The sequence below is a fragment of the Macaca nemestrina genome, chromosome 4 (assembly GCF_043159975.1).
Source record: "Macaca nemestrina isolate mMacNem1 chromosome 4, mMacNem.hap1, whole genome shotgun sequence".
NCBI classification, from domain to species: domain Eukaryota; kingdom Metazoa; phylum Chordata; class Mammalia; order Primates; family Cercopithecidae; genus Macaca; species Macaca nemestrina.
The window spans coordinates 114,606,495-114,622,101 of NC_092128.1; the positions used below are offsets into that span (position 1 = coordinate 114,606,495).

Genomic DNA, 15,607 nt, shown 5'->3' on the forward strand with positions numbered 1-15,607 from the left:
CCTAAAACAGATACAAATCATGTTTTCCCTTCCTACTGCGCAGGCTAGCAGCAGACAAACAATGCAGGCAGGCAGTGAGACTGAGATTGGGTCCTCCTGGCGGGACAGCTGGGATATGATGTCCATACCCTCTCCCAGGACCCAGGTGGAACTGGAATACTGATTCATGATACTCACTTTTCATTTGGAGAGTGAATTTTGGGTAAATGACTTTGCAATCCAAGAAAGTGAATACTGAGAACGTTTTCAGGTAGCAGAGGATCCCTGTACTTCCGAGACAGAGTGTTCCTTGAGATCAGCCTCACAGCCGTGCCCTCTGGGTCACAGTGCAGGAGCACAGAAAATCCCACTTCTTGGTCTCTCCAGCACTCCCCTCTCCTACTTGTTTATTGGCAGGGCTGATAGGTGCTGGTTGTCTACAACAAAGATCCCACTAGGAGGGGCTCATGCTCAGGTATTGCCAGGTAAGGAATGCTGTGAATATCACTCCAGGTCACAAGTGCATGTGTTAGGGGACTCCTGGGACTAAGAAGGGTTCGGTAAGAGTAATCTGTGTTGAATCTAGCCTCGTTTTCTTTTTCTTTCCTTTCTTTTATAGTGTTTAATTTTTTGGTAATAGAGAACTTCAAAGTCAGTAAATGGGACAGTATAATAAATCCTGATGTACTCACTGCCTGATATCAATAACTGCAACCTTAATTCATTCTAGCATATTTTTACAAGCGTTTCAGACTGAAATAAAGGGAGATTGTTCAGCCTCAGGTGTAGAAGCAGTGAGACCATTTCCCACCACGGAGGAGGATGAACAGCAGGAGAAGCTGGCAGCTCCCAGGAGCAGGTCCTCTGCCCCCACTGCAAGGCCCCTGTGTGTTCAATAAACTGACCCTTGTACAGAGACTAAGGCTCACTTATTGGAAACCATTACTGTTACAGTATCTAAGTAATTAACAAGTGATGCATAGGACTGGTCAGTTATGTGACTATACGTGCGCGTGTGTGCACGCACGAGTGCATGTTTGGGCCATTACAGAAACACCACCATTTCTTTGTAATCAGCTGAAATCACCACTCATTAGTGGGCCTCTCGTGGACTATAATTGATTTTACAGCCACCTGTCATTTCTTTTTTCTTTACAACTTTGTGCGTTTGTGTTTTTCATGGCATGCTCAGGGTACACTATGTTCTGCACGCAAGCAGGGGGCTGCACGGGCTCCATCTACCCCTCTCAGGCACGTCCCTCTTGATGTAATGTGTAGGATGGAACTTCTTCCCATGTACTCTGTGAAGGGGCCCCTTCACAGAGGGGGACAGCTGCTCTAGAGCCTTTGGCAGGGCTGGGCACCTGTGGAGCCTGAGGCCAGACCCAGGAAGCCACACTGTGGGAACCACAGGGCACCTGGAACATGGGTTTAATCTGAGCCTGTCTGTGGGTAATAGTGTCACAGTGGGAGGGCAGGAGTCAGGGTGAGTCAGTGACCCCTAAAAAGGGATCTGTTATGACTCACATGGCATTCCTTCTCTCATCCTTCTATCCTTCTACTTGCAGGACTTTCCTACAATTCTGTCTGTACTGGGGCATGGTTATGTAGCATAAGAATGGGGATCCTTCTTTGCTCAGACCAGCAAAAGAGAGAGAGAGAGAGAGAGAGAGAGAGAGAGAGAGAGACTGAGAGAGAAAAACAGGCACACAGAGAAAGAAACAGAGAAATACAGAAAGATAGACACACACACACACACAGAGACACACACACACACAGAGACAGAGACAGAGAGAGACAGAGACAGAATGACAGAGACAGAGACACAGAGAAGTTCACACAGCTGAGAGGGGGCTAAAGGAGGAAGTGTCCACTCCTGAGAAGGGAAGGGAAGAGAAAGGCAGAAGGAGAGGCCGGGCCAGGTGTCCCAACACAGGGAAAGGAGCACACAGGGGACATGCCTGGGCTGCCTCCAAAGGCCTGGCTCAGCTGAGGAATGACAGACCCCACAAGGGGCTTCCCACATCAGATGGGCCAGAATGTTCCCCTGGAGGTCACTAAACAGGAGCTCAAATCTCTCTTCCCTTCGGGTGGCTTCAAGACAGATGCCAAGGGCACTTTGTACCTCTCTCCATCTGTCCCCTCTCCTCCTGGGGGTCCTGCTGTGGGCAGGTACAGGCGTAGGCCTAGCGGCATCAGTCAGAGGGGCTCACGCTGGGGCTCCTGTGGCCCACTGATCCCCTGGATGTCACTAATGATGTCCCCCTTGGCTTGCTACTGCCCTGGGCTTCCCAGACATAGCTACTCCTTTTGAAGGGTCCTCATCCCCAGAGGCCTGGGCCACAGGCAGCAGAGGGCTTCTCCTGGGGACAACCCCCACTCTTGTCACCTCCCATCCTGGCCCGGCCTCCTGTCCTGGCTACAGCAGGGGCACTGGGGTTGTGACATGGCATCTGATGGATGACCCAGCCCTGGTCCCACAGATGCAGCCCCAGCCCTCACCCCCAAACCAGCGGCCTGCCCACAGCATGCCCATTCCCTGAAGTCAGGGACCTGTCACTGCTCCCCTAGGCCTTGGCACTGCCTGCTCCTCCCACACTGGCCCCTCCTCCCAGCACACCCGCTTGTGGGCCACCTGGAGCTTTGCACTCTGTACACCTGTCTCAGAGCAGGTGCCATGGCAGTATAGGGGCCATCTCTCCTACTGGGGCCCAGGACAATTCCTGTCAGGGATGTGGGTAAGCATGATGGAGTACACCTTATTCCAGCCTCATTCCACTTCTAAGCCTGCTCCTTCAATGGGGCAAAGGTGCCCAGGGCAGCTGGAGACCCCGGAGGGAAGAAGGTCAGTTCCTCCTGGCATGCCCTCCTGGTGTTATGGATTGAATTGTGTACCCCCAAATTCATATGTTAAAGCCCTAACTCCAGTGTGATGGTATTTGGAGATGGGAACTTTGGGAAATAATTAGATTTAGATGAGGTAAGGAGGGGGAGCCCCCATCATAGGATTAGCATTCTTATAAGAAGAGACACCAGAGAGCTTGTTTTCACTCTCTCTCCACCATGTGAGGGCACAGCAAGAAGTGGCTGTCTGCAAGTCAGGAAGAGAGCCCTCCCTGCAACCTGACCATGCTGGCACCTGATCTTGGACCTCCAGCCTCTAGAATAGTGAGAAATAAATTTCTGTTGTGTCTAAGCCATCAGTGGATGGTATTCTCTTATGGCAGCCTAAGCTGACCAATATACCTGAATCTCATCTTTCCAGGCCCCTTCCTGAAAAAGGGTCACCAAATCTATCAGGCAAAGTTAACCAGACTTACTCATCTGTCCATAGTGAGGTGAGAGTGAAAATATAGACCAAAAGGTCCCCAAGAGGGGTGCCCAGGGCCCAATTTCAGGCCACCCAGAAGTGGTGACCCAGTAAGGGATGGACCTTGATGCCAAAGGAATAAGTCAGCAATGGTGGGGTACCAGGCAACCACAGCTGGTGAGAAGGGGCTTATGAGGGGTGGGGGTGGTGCAATCGGGCTCACCCCTAAGGAGCTGACATCCACATGGAGAAGTCACTGGGCGTGGGACTGAGGCCACAGGCTCCTGCAGATTATAAAGGAATGACCACAGGTAAGATCTGGAAGGTTGGTACCAGCAAGATGGTTGCTCTCAATCAGAGAAGTAGTAAGAGGGAAACCAGCAACACTTTAGTTTCCTCCAAAGCAATCAAAAGGAGAAAGAAGACAGTTCCTCTTGGGAGTCTGCACAGAGACAACCACAGCTGACGTCCTGGGACAACTGAAAGTGCAAGGAGGGCACTGCTCATTGCTCTAAGGTCAAACACTGGCTTGGGGTAGGGGCAGTACTTCCCAGAGACACAGGACTGGACCTGGGTGGGCCTGGGAAGCCAGCCCACTTGGAAAACATCAGATCCTTAGGATGACCCTAAAACCAAGCTAGGTTCCCCCAAGACAAGGACCAAGTCTTCTGTGCAGCCAGAGCAAGCAGACAGGAGTGGCCATTGCAGCTCCACGCTTCCCTCATCTGGGCCTTGGCGCCCTGCGATCTGGGCACTAGAAGAGGGGTAGATGGGGTGGAGACAAGTGCAGAAATCAGTGATTCTCATCCTGTCTTTGTTCAGAATTTGGTATTTTGTCCAACATAATTTTTTTTGCATTCATTTTGATTATTTAAAATAGCATATATCTTGGTGATTGATGTTTCTGGTGACCCCTTAAAGGTTGTGCCCAAAGCATTGTCTTGTTCCACTCTTGGCCCTGACAAGAATGTCAGTGACCTCCCAGGATTCTGGGGTTCACAGCTGGCCCTGGTCAGGACCAGCACCCCCTCACACGTGGAGCAGTTACAGGATGGGGCATGGGCAGCTCCAGAGTCTGAGACTGGAGGCCCAGCCCAAGAAGGTGGTTCACTCACATGCCACTGTGAATGCAAGGGGCTCAGGGACAGCTCTGCTGTGGCCTTTATTAAAGTGATTCCCTGTGCACACATATGTGCACATGCATGTACACATGCAGGTATGCACAGGTGCAAACATGCACACATAGCACATTCACACACGTGCACGCACACACATGGGCAAACTATGCTTTCTCTCCCTGTTTGGGGAAAGTGCTGGATCTCCACAGCCCACATGTCCACCTCTCCCTAGCTCCGAGCCATCTTTCTGGTTGTGCCAAAGACAGCTGTTTCCTTCTCCCCGGGTGGCCTGAAGGGTTCCCTTTGGGCAGGATTTCTCATCCAAATTGCTGCCATAGCACCAGTGAGAGGCAGATCTGGGACTTGGTTGAGGCCTCGGCTGGTCCAGCTGTCTGGCTGCGCACCCTCTCACTTGGGTTGGTTGTTTTCCTTCTAACATCATTAGCTCTGCCAGAAGCAGAGCCAGCCCAAGGTTTATGCTGACTTGGTCATTTCACACAGAGGCGAGAGGGAAGCATGCCCAAAGTAACTGGCTCTGCTCACTTACCCCTTCTCCCCCACTCTGCCTGGGCCCCCAGCTGGGGTGATGCAGGCACGTTCCCCCCAGTGTTTCACAGCAAAGTCCCCTGTCTCCAGCTCTCTCCTTGCTCACTGCTGGGCTCAGGGCTGGCTCAGAGCATGCCTGGATTTCTCTTTGTTTTTGGAAAAAGTAACTGCCCTGCACTCCTCAGCAGGCCACAGCAGCCCTCAGGCTCCCTGCAAAGTGATTCCTGCGAGAAGGCAAGGCATCTTTGACTTGTCACCATGTCTAGTGAGTGTTGTCTTAAAATCAGGTAGTGGGCTTTGCCCACAAGACCTCACATCCCTAACCCCCGCATCTAGGGCTCTAAATTCTCCAGAGCCCCTCCCCAGTGGAGGCCACTGCCTGGACTTCTTGGCAGCCTGACTTCCAGGTCGCAGGGCCAGAGTCCAAAGCTGGACGGGTCTTCCAGGCAGTAGGGGCCTTCCTGCCCCAGAAGGCACCCCTGGCAAGACCCTTCTCAAAGAGCCTGTGCATAAAATCAGATTCTGAGGCTCAAACAAACCACGGAATGTTGGGGACAGGCAAGCAAACACTCCCAGAATGCCCAATGGAGGGCGAGCTACCTTCTCCTTCTTGGTGGCCTCCATCCTGGCTCTGTCATCCAGCATCTGCACAGCAGCCAGCGCAGGGAGCTGGGACCCCTCAGCCTTCCCCAACAGGCTTCTGAAGCAGAAATGTCCAAGGCTTCTCCCCTGCAGGGGTCACGGCCCGCCCTGGGTCCCCGGGAGAATGTGGTCCTCCTCAGGCTAGTTTGGGGTTTGAGGTTCAGTCACAGTTTCCTCCTTTTCATTGTTCTCCAGCGAGTCGGCAAGCATTCCCTTCTGGACCCTTCCTCACTGAGCCTGGATGTTCTCCAGGCAGGGCCATCGCTTGGCGCTCAGGTGGCGTCCTTAGCGCTTTCTCTCCAGGTTCTGTTGAGCTGTGGGACTTAGTGTCCTTCAGACAGACTCAGTAGGAAAGGTCCTCTCACTCCTGTGGCCTGGGGACAGCTTTTGAGTAATTAAGCTGCAGGTGACTGTGTCTCTCACGCCCTAGCCTGCTTCCCCGGGGCTCAGGCGCCGCTCGGCATTTCCTGCTCCAACCAGGTGTGGAGTGGGGGATTCTCCTGCCAGGGCTTACTGTGCTCCTGAGAGGGCCTGTGGTTGTCATGGTGACCAGAAGTGGACTCAGCAGGGCTGACCGTGCTGTCATTAGAGCTGCCATGCATAAAACTGGGACTGGTGGCAAAGAGCCTCCATCCCCATCACCATGGTGACCACTCAATCACCTTGTCACTGAAGTGACTGCTAGCCTGTTAAGCCTTTGCCACCTGTTCAGGTCCTGGGGCAGTGTCTCAGGGTCTCCCACACTCCTGTTCCGAGGAGCAGAGGACCCCGTGAGTCTGGAAGCAGAGGAAAGGGAGCAGGCAGCTCGGTGTGGCTCAGGCGCAGGCCCATGGGACCATCGGAGGGCTTTGGTGTGGCCTGTCCTGATTATTGTCTTGAAATCTGAACCAGAACAGTAAACCTGGCCCACACAAGCCTGGCTGAGTTTGAAACTGCCAGAACAGAGGCCCACAGGGACTGGCTCCTCCTCTGGACCTGCTCAAGAAGCTTCTGCCTGGGATGCCACCCACTCTCTCCCTTGCAGCCCAAGCGCCCCTAGAGAGGTTGCCCTGTGCAGTAGGGAGGCCCAGTGAGTGGATGGAGCAGGGGGCCAGGGTGCTGGAGCCAACTTAGCGGCAGGCTCAGACAATAGTCTGGAACAAAATGTACTTCTGCCTAAGATACGGAGGTCTGGTGTGTATTTCCCACTCACGGCCCTTTTCAGTTAGGATCGGCCACTTTTCAAGTGTTCACTGTGACTGGTGGCTACCATACTGGGTAGTGTTGGGATAGACCAAAGAGGGCTCAGGACCCAGCTCCAGGCCACCTATACTCAGAGATCCAGCAGAGGGGGTGAGGAGGAGTGGCCAGTGCGATCTCTCCAGACAGATGTGCTGTAACACTTTAAAATCAACTTCCAAGCCGGGCGCGGTGGCTCACGCCTGTAATCCCAGCACTTTGGGAGGCCGAGGCGGGCGGATCACAAGGTCAGGAGATCGAGACCACGGTGAAACCCCGTCTCTACTAAAAATACAAAAAATGAGCCGGGCGCAGTGGCGGGCGCCTGTAGTCCCAGCTACTCAGGAGGCTGGGGCAGGAGAATGGCGTGAACCCAGGAGGCGGAGCTTGCAGTGAGCCAGGATCGCGCCACTGCACTCCAGCTTGGGCGACAGAGCAAGACTCCGTCTCAAAAAAAAAAAAAAAAAAAAAAAAAAAAAAAAAAAAAAAAAAATCAACTTCCTATTGATGGTCATTGAGGCAGTTTCAGATTTTCACTATTACGAAGGAGGCTGTGGCAGAAGTCCTTGAATTTCACCAGAGTAAGTGTGTGTCAATGTTTCTTCTGGTTGGCTCCTGGAGGCTGAATGGCTAGTTCAAATGCTACACACATTTCACATCTTGGTAGGCAGGACCACGTGGCCTCCTCACATGGCTTCACCAGTTTCTTCCACCAACACGAGAAGTTTGGCTTTATCCTGGCCAGTCCTTCAGATGATAAATCTTTATGAGTTTTTTGCTGATCTGTCACCTCATTGTTTGAATTGCAAAATGCTAGACACCTTTTCATGTGTTTCTTGGTGATTGCATATCTTCTTCTAAGGATGATTTGTTTATATTATTTAACTATGTTGCTATTGGATTATCTTCCGCCTATGGATTTGGAGAAACCATTTTATATTTCATCTGTAATATCTATCAATCCTTTGTCTGTTAAATATGCTATGATATCTCCCCTAGTTTATTGCTAAACCTAACAACTTGATTAATCGTGTCTTTCATCATACAGAAGTATCCAGTTTTTATGAATTTCAATCTTTTTTTCTTGTTTTGGGGTTTTTATATCTTGTTAAGAAAACCATTTCCAATCCCCAAATTGTAAAAATGTTCTCCCACATTTCCTTCTAATATTTTTCCAAGTTTTCTATTTGTTCAGTACTTTAGTCTTTCTGCAATTGCTTGTGCTGTTGCGCCATCATTCTAAGGGCACATCTCACATCCTCGCCTTTCTTCTCATTCCTCCTTTCTGCTCTCCTGAGTCCTGGGAGATGGTGGTTTGGGTATGGTGCTAGGGAAGAGTCTAATATGGCTATTTGGTGGGGAAGCAATCCCTTCCCCACTGCTCTGGAATGTTGGCTGCACCCACAGTTTGTATTCCATTATTTCTCATTGTAAGGGAACAGCTCTGCTCTGGTCACCTTCCAGGTGTACCCAAAGGCCATACAGGCAAAGCTGGGAACCACAGAGAGCTGAGTCTTGTCAGAACACTGTGTGATCCTGCTGGAGGCCATATCTCACTGCCTTTCTCACCTCCCTGGGAGGGTCAGGAGAGTTCCTTATCGTCTCCAGGTTCTCGTGGGACAGATGTGAGGCTCGCAGCTGCAGTCTAGGGTTGGCTCCGCAGCAAGGAAAGACACCGCAAGCATCTTGCACCTTTGGCTTTAGTGTCACCCTTTTTAGAGCACAGGAGAACCCAGGGTCCTGCACCTTGGGTTACCCTTTCTTTTGCTGTCTGTGTTGGTAATAACTTATCTGAATATAGAAGTCACTCCTTATACTTCACCTGCCGAGTCAGGCAGGCCCTGGCCTTGGCCTTGGCTTTGCCTTGCACACTGCATATCTCATTCCTCTGCTGATACTACGCTCTTTTGGTTTGTATAATGTTAGTTTTTTAAAATATCTGATGGGGGCAGGAAATTGTTTTCTTAATAAGATTTTTTTTTCCACAAAATTTTCTTTGCCATGCGCCTTTTATCTTTCTTATAAATCTTAGCACTACTCATCCCACTTCAGAAAATGATGCTGTTGACAATTTCATTGGAAATGCATTGACTTTGTGGGTTTAGGGATTCATTTTAGAGAACTAACCTCTTGATAATATTGAGTTTTCTCATCTAGAAATACGTGTTGTTTCATTTATTTTGGTTTTATTTTATGTCCTTCAGGTGAATTTCATTATTTTTCTCATATAGAACTTACATATTTCTCGTTAGATTTATTCCTAAAGAAAGGCAATACATTTATTAGGAGAAGGAGCAATTGTCGTCATAACTAATATTGATGAAAATATTTATGATTCGCAAAGTACTTTTGCATTCATTCTGTCATTTAATCAGACAATCTCAGTGCAGCAGGCAGTGGTATTATTATTATTACTATTTTTATTTTATTTTATTTTATTTTATTTTTTTGAGACAGAGTCTTGCTCTGTCACCCAGACTGGAGTGCAGTGGCTCGATCTCCATTCAATGGAACCTCCACCTCCCAGGCTCAAGCAATTTTCAGGCCTCAGACCTGAGAGTAGCTGGGACCACACGCATGCGCCACTGCACCCGGCTAATTTTTTGTATTTTCTTTTTAGTAGAGATGGGGTTTCACCATGTTGGCCAGGCTGGTCTCAACTCCAGACCTCAGGTTCCGCCCACCTCTTCCTCCCAAAGTGCTGGGATTACAGCAGAGTGCGGAGAGAGCGGCTGAAGCAGAAGTGTGGAATGTTTGGCCACCACACCTTGCCAGTGGTAGTATCATTACCACCACTTTCCAACTAAGGTCACTGAGGCTGGGGAGGTTAAAGGGTTGGCAGGTATGGTCTCCCCACCTTAACGTCTCCCTAAAGGTTCCTTACTATAGCTTCCTGCTAAGGACAGGGGCCAAGACAGTCCCTCACACGGAGGTCCCAGGTTCTGCCACGTGGCCCTGCCCTCCCTGGCCACAGTTGATTGAAACGTCACCTGATCCAAGGGCAGCCACACCGCACACTGGCCAGAGCCTAGTGTAGCTGAGCATCTCAGCTTTAAAATGCATTTTAAGGCGTTTTTCTTTAGTCTTAAAATGTAGCCTTGAAATGTACTTTGAAACTCTGCTTCTCTCCCTTTCCCACTAGACACTCCTTTGCACCATGCCCACTTATCTAACTATATGCTTACTCGGGAATTCCAGGGGCTAATCTTAAAACAAAAACCAGACATGGAACCCCTACGGAATCCTCCAAGTTAGGGGGAGTTGGAACAATTTGTCCACCACCATCTGGCCGAAGTCAAGATAACACCAGCCAGACCTCAGGATAGGTGATTACTCAAGACAGCCATTGGATCAAGACACAGAGACCCTGTAGCCTGCACCGCTCCCATCTATCTCCCATACCAAGTTTTCCTTGAAGAATCCTATGATAAATTTTAAAATTTGAGATAATAGAATTCACCAAACTAAGAACAACAATTCACCATCTTCTTAGTTTGCTGGTTCTAGTTAAAACTACTTTTCCTCCCACCAAACCTCACCGCTTATATATGGCCTTCAAGCGGCGGAATCTGAGTCCAGTTACAATGGGGGATGTTTACCCAACAGGGACTACGTGAAACAATGAGTAGTTTAGTTGGGGACCGCAGAGTGGCAGAATCTCTGAACCATTCAATGCTCTCGAAGGAAAGTTCTCCATCCTCCTCCCTGGGGTGGGGTGGATGGTGCATTCCTGGCTGATGAATTGGGGAGCAGGTGGGGAGGGAGCTGCCTTCCCCAGGTATAGCTTCTTCAGGATGCCCCTTGCCTTTCTGGCCCCATCCCTCCAGACACTCGACACTTCTGCTTCAGCCCCTCCCTCCCCCTCTGCTGGTCCCTGCCCCTCAGCCGGTTGCCTCCTAACTTCACACCTGTCCCCCTCTTTCCCCCACCACCCTTGGTAGCATCTCTTATTTGCGCCACCTTCCAATTGTTCTCCCCCTGCCCTTTGTCTTGTGTCATTATAGTGGAGCATATTTGAGAGGGAGTTCACATAAACATATATATTTAATCATCCATGTTACCCGAAAGTTTGTATGTATCCTGCTTGGGGTTTCCTGACCCTCTCCAATCTGTGCCAGTTTCTTTGCTTCTCTCTTCTTAAGTGTCGAAGAAAGTCCTGGGCTTTACTGTGATTGGATGACCTACTGATGGCCAGTTGATTGGCCTGTTGATTGACTGAAGCTTGGATCAGGTGCCTATCCATAGACTAATCGCTGTGGCAATAAGGACCACTAGTTCATAGGCTGGGGCCTGGGCACCACGTGGCAGGATGCAGGATCAGCCTCTAGGTCATGATGTGGTTTCCTTGTGAGGACTTTCCCTGTGTGCTCACTACTGTTGTCTGTTAGGTTGTGTTTGGTGTGCCCAGCCTTCCCAAGGGCACACTTTGTGTTCTTGCCCTTCCTCTGCATCCTTCTTTCTGCTCTCACGTGGGGCCTACAGCCCCAAGGATGTGGGAGATGCACACCTGGTTGTGGAGCAGGGGACTGCCCTGCAGGCCTTCCCACCTGCCCCTCCCTGACAGCTCTGCAGAATTCCTCTCGCTTTTTCTATGGGGCAGCCCCACGACTATCAGGGTACCATCGATAGGATGAGCCGCTGGCCTAAAGGACCATTTGTCCTCATTCTAAGTTCCTGGCATTCATCCAGCATGGCTACTGATAACTGATATGGTTTGGATATATGTACTCACCAAATCTCATCTGAACTGCAATCCCCAATACTGGAGGTGGGGCCTGGTGGGAGGTGTTTGAATCATGGGGGCAGATCCCTCATGAATGGCTTGGGCCATCCGCTTGGTGATGAGTCAGCTCTTGCTCTGAGTTCACAAGAGATCTGGTTGTTTAAAAGTGTGGCACCTCCTAGTGCCTCTCTCTCTCTCTCTCTCTCTCACTCTTGCTTCCACTGTGTGATGTGCCTGCTTCCCCTTTGCCTTCTGCCATGACTGTAAGTTTCCTGAGGCCTCCTCAGAGTTTGAGCAGATGCCAGCACCATGCCTCCTGTAAAGCCAGCAGAACTGTGAGCCAATGAAACCTCTTTTCTTTATAAATTACCCAGTCTCCAGTATTTCTTTATACCAAGGCAAGAATGGCCTAACACAGATACATATCCATCTCTAGCCCCTCAGCTGCAGAGGGGTGTCTTAGGACAAATACAGCTTCTGGGAAGCCCCTGCTGGGGCACAGTCTCAAAATCAGGGCACCTGTTTCCTCTCTTCCTTGGCTGTAATCCTTTCCTGCCCACGTATACTCCTGTCCTGTCCCTCCCTTGCTCTGACATCACCTATTGCTTCATAGCCAGTGGCAGAGCTCAAACCTTTGATGGCAGACTATGTCTGTCTTCCCTGTGGCCTGGAGAACCCAGAGCGAGCCCAGGATGCCTTGGTGTGGGGTTGTAGTGAGGAGCAGTGTTCCTGGGGGCTGGGTCTGCTGACAGATCCTGATTGATGACATCAAGTCTGTGCATCTGACGCTTGGTGACCCACTCAGGCCATGGAGGCCTGACCACATTGGTGGCCCCTTTCCACACTCTTTTCCTGTAGGAACTATGGAGGCAGCTCAGCTGCCATGGCCTTGGCTGACTGAATGAGGTATGGTGGCAAGGGCCATTGTGTGACTGGGCTCCCCACCTGGACTGGGCTTCCTGGGGGTATGATCCTTGATAGGCTTTTGCCCAGCTCCCCAAAGGTTCTGTTGTACAGCAAGGGCTGGCACCTTATGTGAGCTGGGCAAGGCTGCAAAAGTGGGTGGGTACTTGTTTTGCTCAGTGGGGCAAACTTACAGGGCCTGGGCCATTTATCTTGGACAGTGTTAACTCCAACTCTGTCTGCAGAGAGGCTTTTCTTCTAGGTCCCAGCACCCAAGAGGGGAGCCTGGACTAGAGAACTCTGCTACCCACACTCCTATGCAGGCTTCATTCATAGCCTTAGTGCCCAGTCCCTGCATTTTCCATTCCCACAATGCTGTACTTGCAGAACAGTTGCAAGAACAATACAAGAAATTCCCAGATACCCTTCATCCTGATTCCTGTATTTGCTTTCTCTCTCTCTCTCTCTCTCTCTCTCTCTCTCTCTCTCTCTCTCTCACACACCCCCTGTAAGAGTAAGTTGCAGACACAATGTCCCTTTACTTCTAAATTCTTGTGTATATTTCCTATAAACAAAGACTTCTCTTATATAACCATGGCACAGTGATTGAAAGCAGGAAATTAAAATAGATACAATACTATTATCTAATCTAGAGGCCTTACTTGGGTTTTAGCCTATCTTCAAATCTCTACTTCCCATAGATGCCTTCAACCCACTATGATTAATAATTTATTTTTCATTAATGAGAAGACAAATAATTATCACTGTTACCTGTTAAACATCAGCAATGACTAGAACTTGTAACATAATGTTTTATTATTCTCAACAACATTCCTATGGAAAGTATATTTTTCTAGTTTTATAGATAAAAGGAGACTCAGGGAGGTAATGGTTTGCTCACTTTTGTGATTTTGTGATGTGTCAGTGCTGGGATTGAATCCAAGTTGGGTGACAGCCGGGGTGATGGAGCAGAAGGCAGGTCTTGCTTTTTGGTAACACAGTGAACTTGGGAAGTCTGCAAACACATGACTATGAATGAGACTTTCTGGAACAGTAGAGGCTGAGTGAGGTCAGAGAGGAGCAGGAAGAGTTGCTGGGAGTGGAGCCGGGCTGCATGACAGTTTGTTAAGCATTTCACTGTTGACATCTGAACCCCAACTTTGTCCCTTACTAACAATCTCCTTACACGGAATCTCAGTTTCTATGTCTGTAGGGAGGCAATAATATCTTCCCCTGGTTTTTGTGAGGATTAAATGATGTAGCACATGGAAAGTACTTGGTGCAATGTAAACTTCGGGACAGACACTATAATGTGTCAAGTGAATACACTGAAATTTATTCCATCCAAGCACTGTCTTCCTGATCTTTTTGCACAACTTTCAGTGGAAGGAAGAGAGTCTCCAGAGATTTTCCTCAGAAATGGCTCTCACCTGCCTCCTATAGGGAAATGGTGTCAGTGCAGGCAGATGAGCCTGGACTGATAACCCCCAGCAACCCAGCTTGTCAGACTACTGTGTCCATATCTGTGGGTGGCTGAGCCTAACCACCGCCAATGGCTGCTCCTAATGTTTACCACCAAAACAGGGGAAATGTGGAAAAGCCCTTTCCACCCTCTGTACTTGGAAATACCCAGGGAAGAGGGTTGGTGAGAGAGGTACTAAGTGAGTGGGCAGGTGGTGGGAACTTCCTTTCACCACAGATTATTTAAAGCAATGTTTCTCAGCTGGGCGCGGTGGCTCACGCTTGTAATCCCAGCACTTTGGGAGGCCGAGGTGGGTGGATCACATGAGGCCAGGAGTTCAAGACCAGCCTGGCCAACATAGTGAAATCCCATCTCTATTAAAAATACAAAAATTAGCCGAGTGTAGGGGTGCATTCCTGTAATCCCAGCTACTCAGGAGGCTGAGGCATGAGAATCGCTTGAACCTGGGAGGCAGAGGTTGCAGTGAGCGGGATCACACCATTGCACTTCTGCCTGGGCAACAGAGCAAGACTCTGTCTCAAAACAAAACAAACATATATATATATATATGCAAAGGAATGTTTCTCAAAACTACTGCTCCCAAGGGACATGTTGACATTTTTGATTGTGCAGTGGGGAGGGGGTAGGTTGGTACTGACATTTAGTGAGTACACAATGCACAAGGCAGTCTCCCAACAACAAAGAACTATCCAACCCAAAATGTCAATAGTGCCAAGGTTGAGAAACCTTGATTTAGAGTAATGTTTAAAGTGATGCTGTTGTTTTTCCAATACATCATCTCTTTCCTATAATCTCAGATGCGGCTGCTTCTAGCATCACAATTTTGTGACCTTACTGACAACTTCCAAAGACCAAGTTCCTTTCTGATTACATGTGAAACTGTGCCCAACAAGGTTAAAGAAACTAGTAACTAACAGAAATCTTGAGCTTGTCTAGAGGACAGCCGATAAGGAAACAGTTTGCTATAATCCCCTCTGCTTATACAACTTCCTGAAACAGGTTGGAACCAATATGGCTGACTGGAGCCTGTGCAAAATAGACTTACTAGCCCGAGGAGCGGCCCTTTGATGTCACAGCCCGGATTTCCAGAGCTTGTTTTAAACCAACTCCTGAATCTGCATGTGATCCTTGAAGCAGCATGAAGAAGCAACAGCTCATGGCCAAGAGATTTTCTAAACGTTTCTTCGTTTCAGCCAATCACTGTCCAGCCCAAAACTCCAATTCCAAAATCTCTCCCTTAAATCTACTGCTGTGAAGCAAGTATTGGGAGCCAGACTTCAGCCCATCTTCTGTCTCCTTGCAAGGCTGCTTGGCAATACATCTTTCTTGCTACAAAAATCCAGTGCTTGGGTGTTTGGTTTTACGTTGTGCGCAGGCAAATGCAGCCGGTTTAGTTTGGTAACACGTGATGTCACTTAATACACAAGAAACGGGTAAGTTATGGCATCCTCAGGGAACTGTGCCTCACTCATTCCTATCCGTAGACTTGCCTTCCTTCAACAACGCAAGCAAAAAGAAGGGTTCAGGCCGCTCTGGGAGGCCCAGCACCACCCAGCACAGGACAGTGCGGTGTCCCGCTGAGCGCCCGACTTTACCTGGCGAGCAGGGAGGGACCAGGCTCACGCGAGGCGTGGAGCCCCGCCCCTCGTGGCATTGAACTTCCGTCCGCACATTTCTGCATCCGG

General features: G+C 49.5%; 1 protein-coding gene across 6 annotated transcripts in view; it reads right to left on the reverse strand.

Moving 5' to 3' along the window:
* The window catches only part of LOC105494211 (glucokinase), a 59,466-nt gene extending 43,942 nt beyond the window's left edge, over window positions 1-15,524 (reverse strand). For 2 of the 6 annotated variants that reach the window (XM_071095131.1, XM_071095128.1), the window contains exon 1: window positions 5,554-7,268. Coding sequence is in view for 1 of the 6 variants with exons in the window: in XM_011762455.3 (XP_011760757.2) it covers window positions 5,554-5,598 (45 nt within the window). In the remaining 5 variants the exon portion in view is untranslated. Of the gene's footprint in view, window positions 1-5,553; window positions 7,269-14,967 lie in introns of those variants that run through there. The other 4 variants (XM_071095130.1, XM_071095127.1, XR_011622344.1 and 1 more) reach the window with 3 other exon arrangements.
* Between the last annotated feature and the right edge of the window lie 83 nt (window positions 15,525-15,607).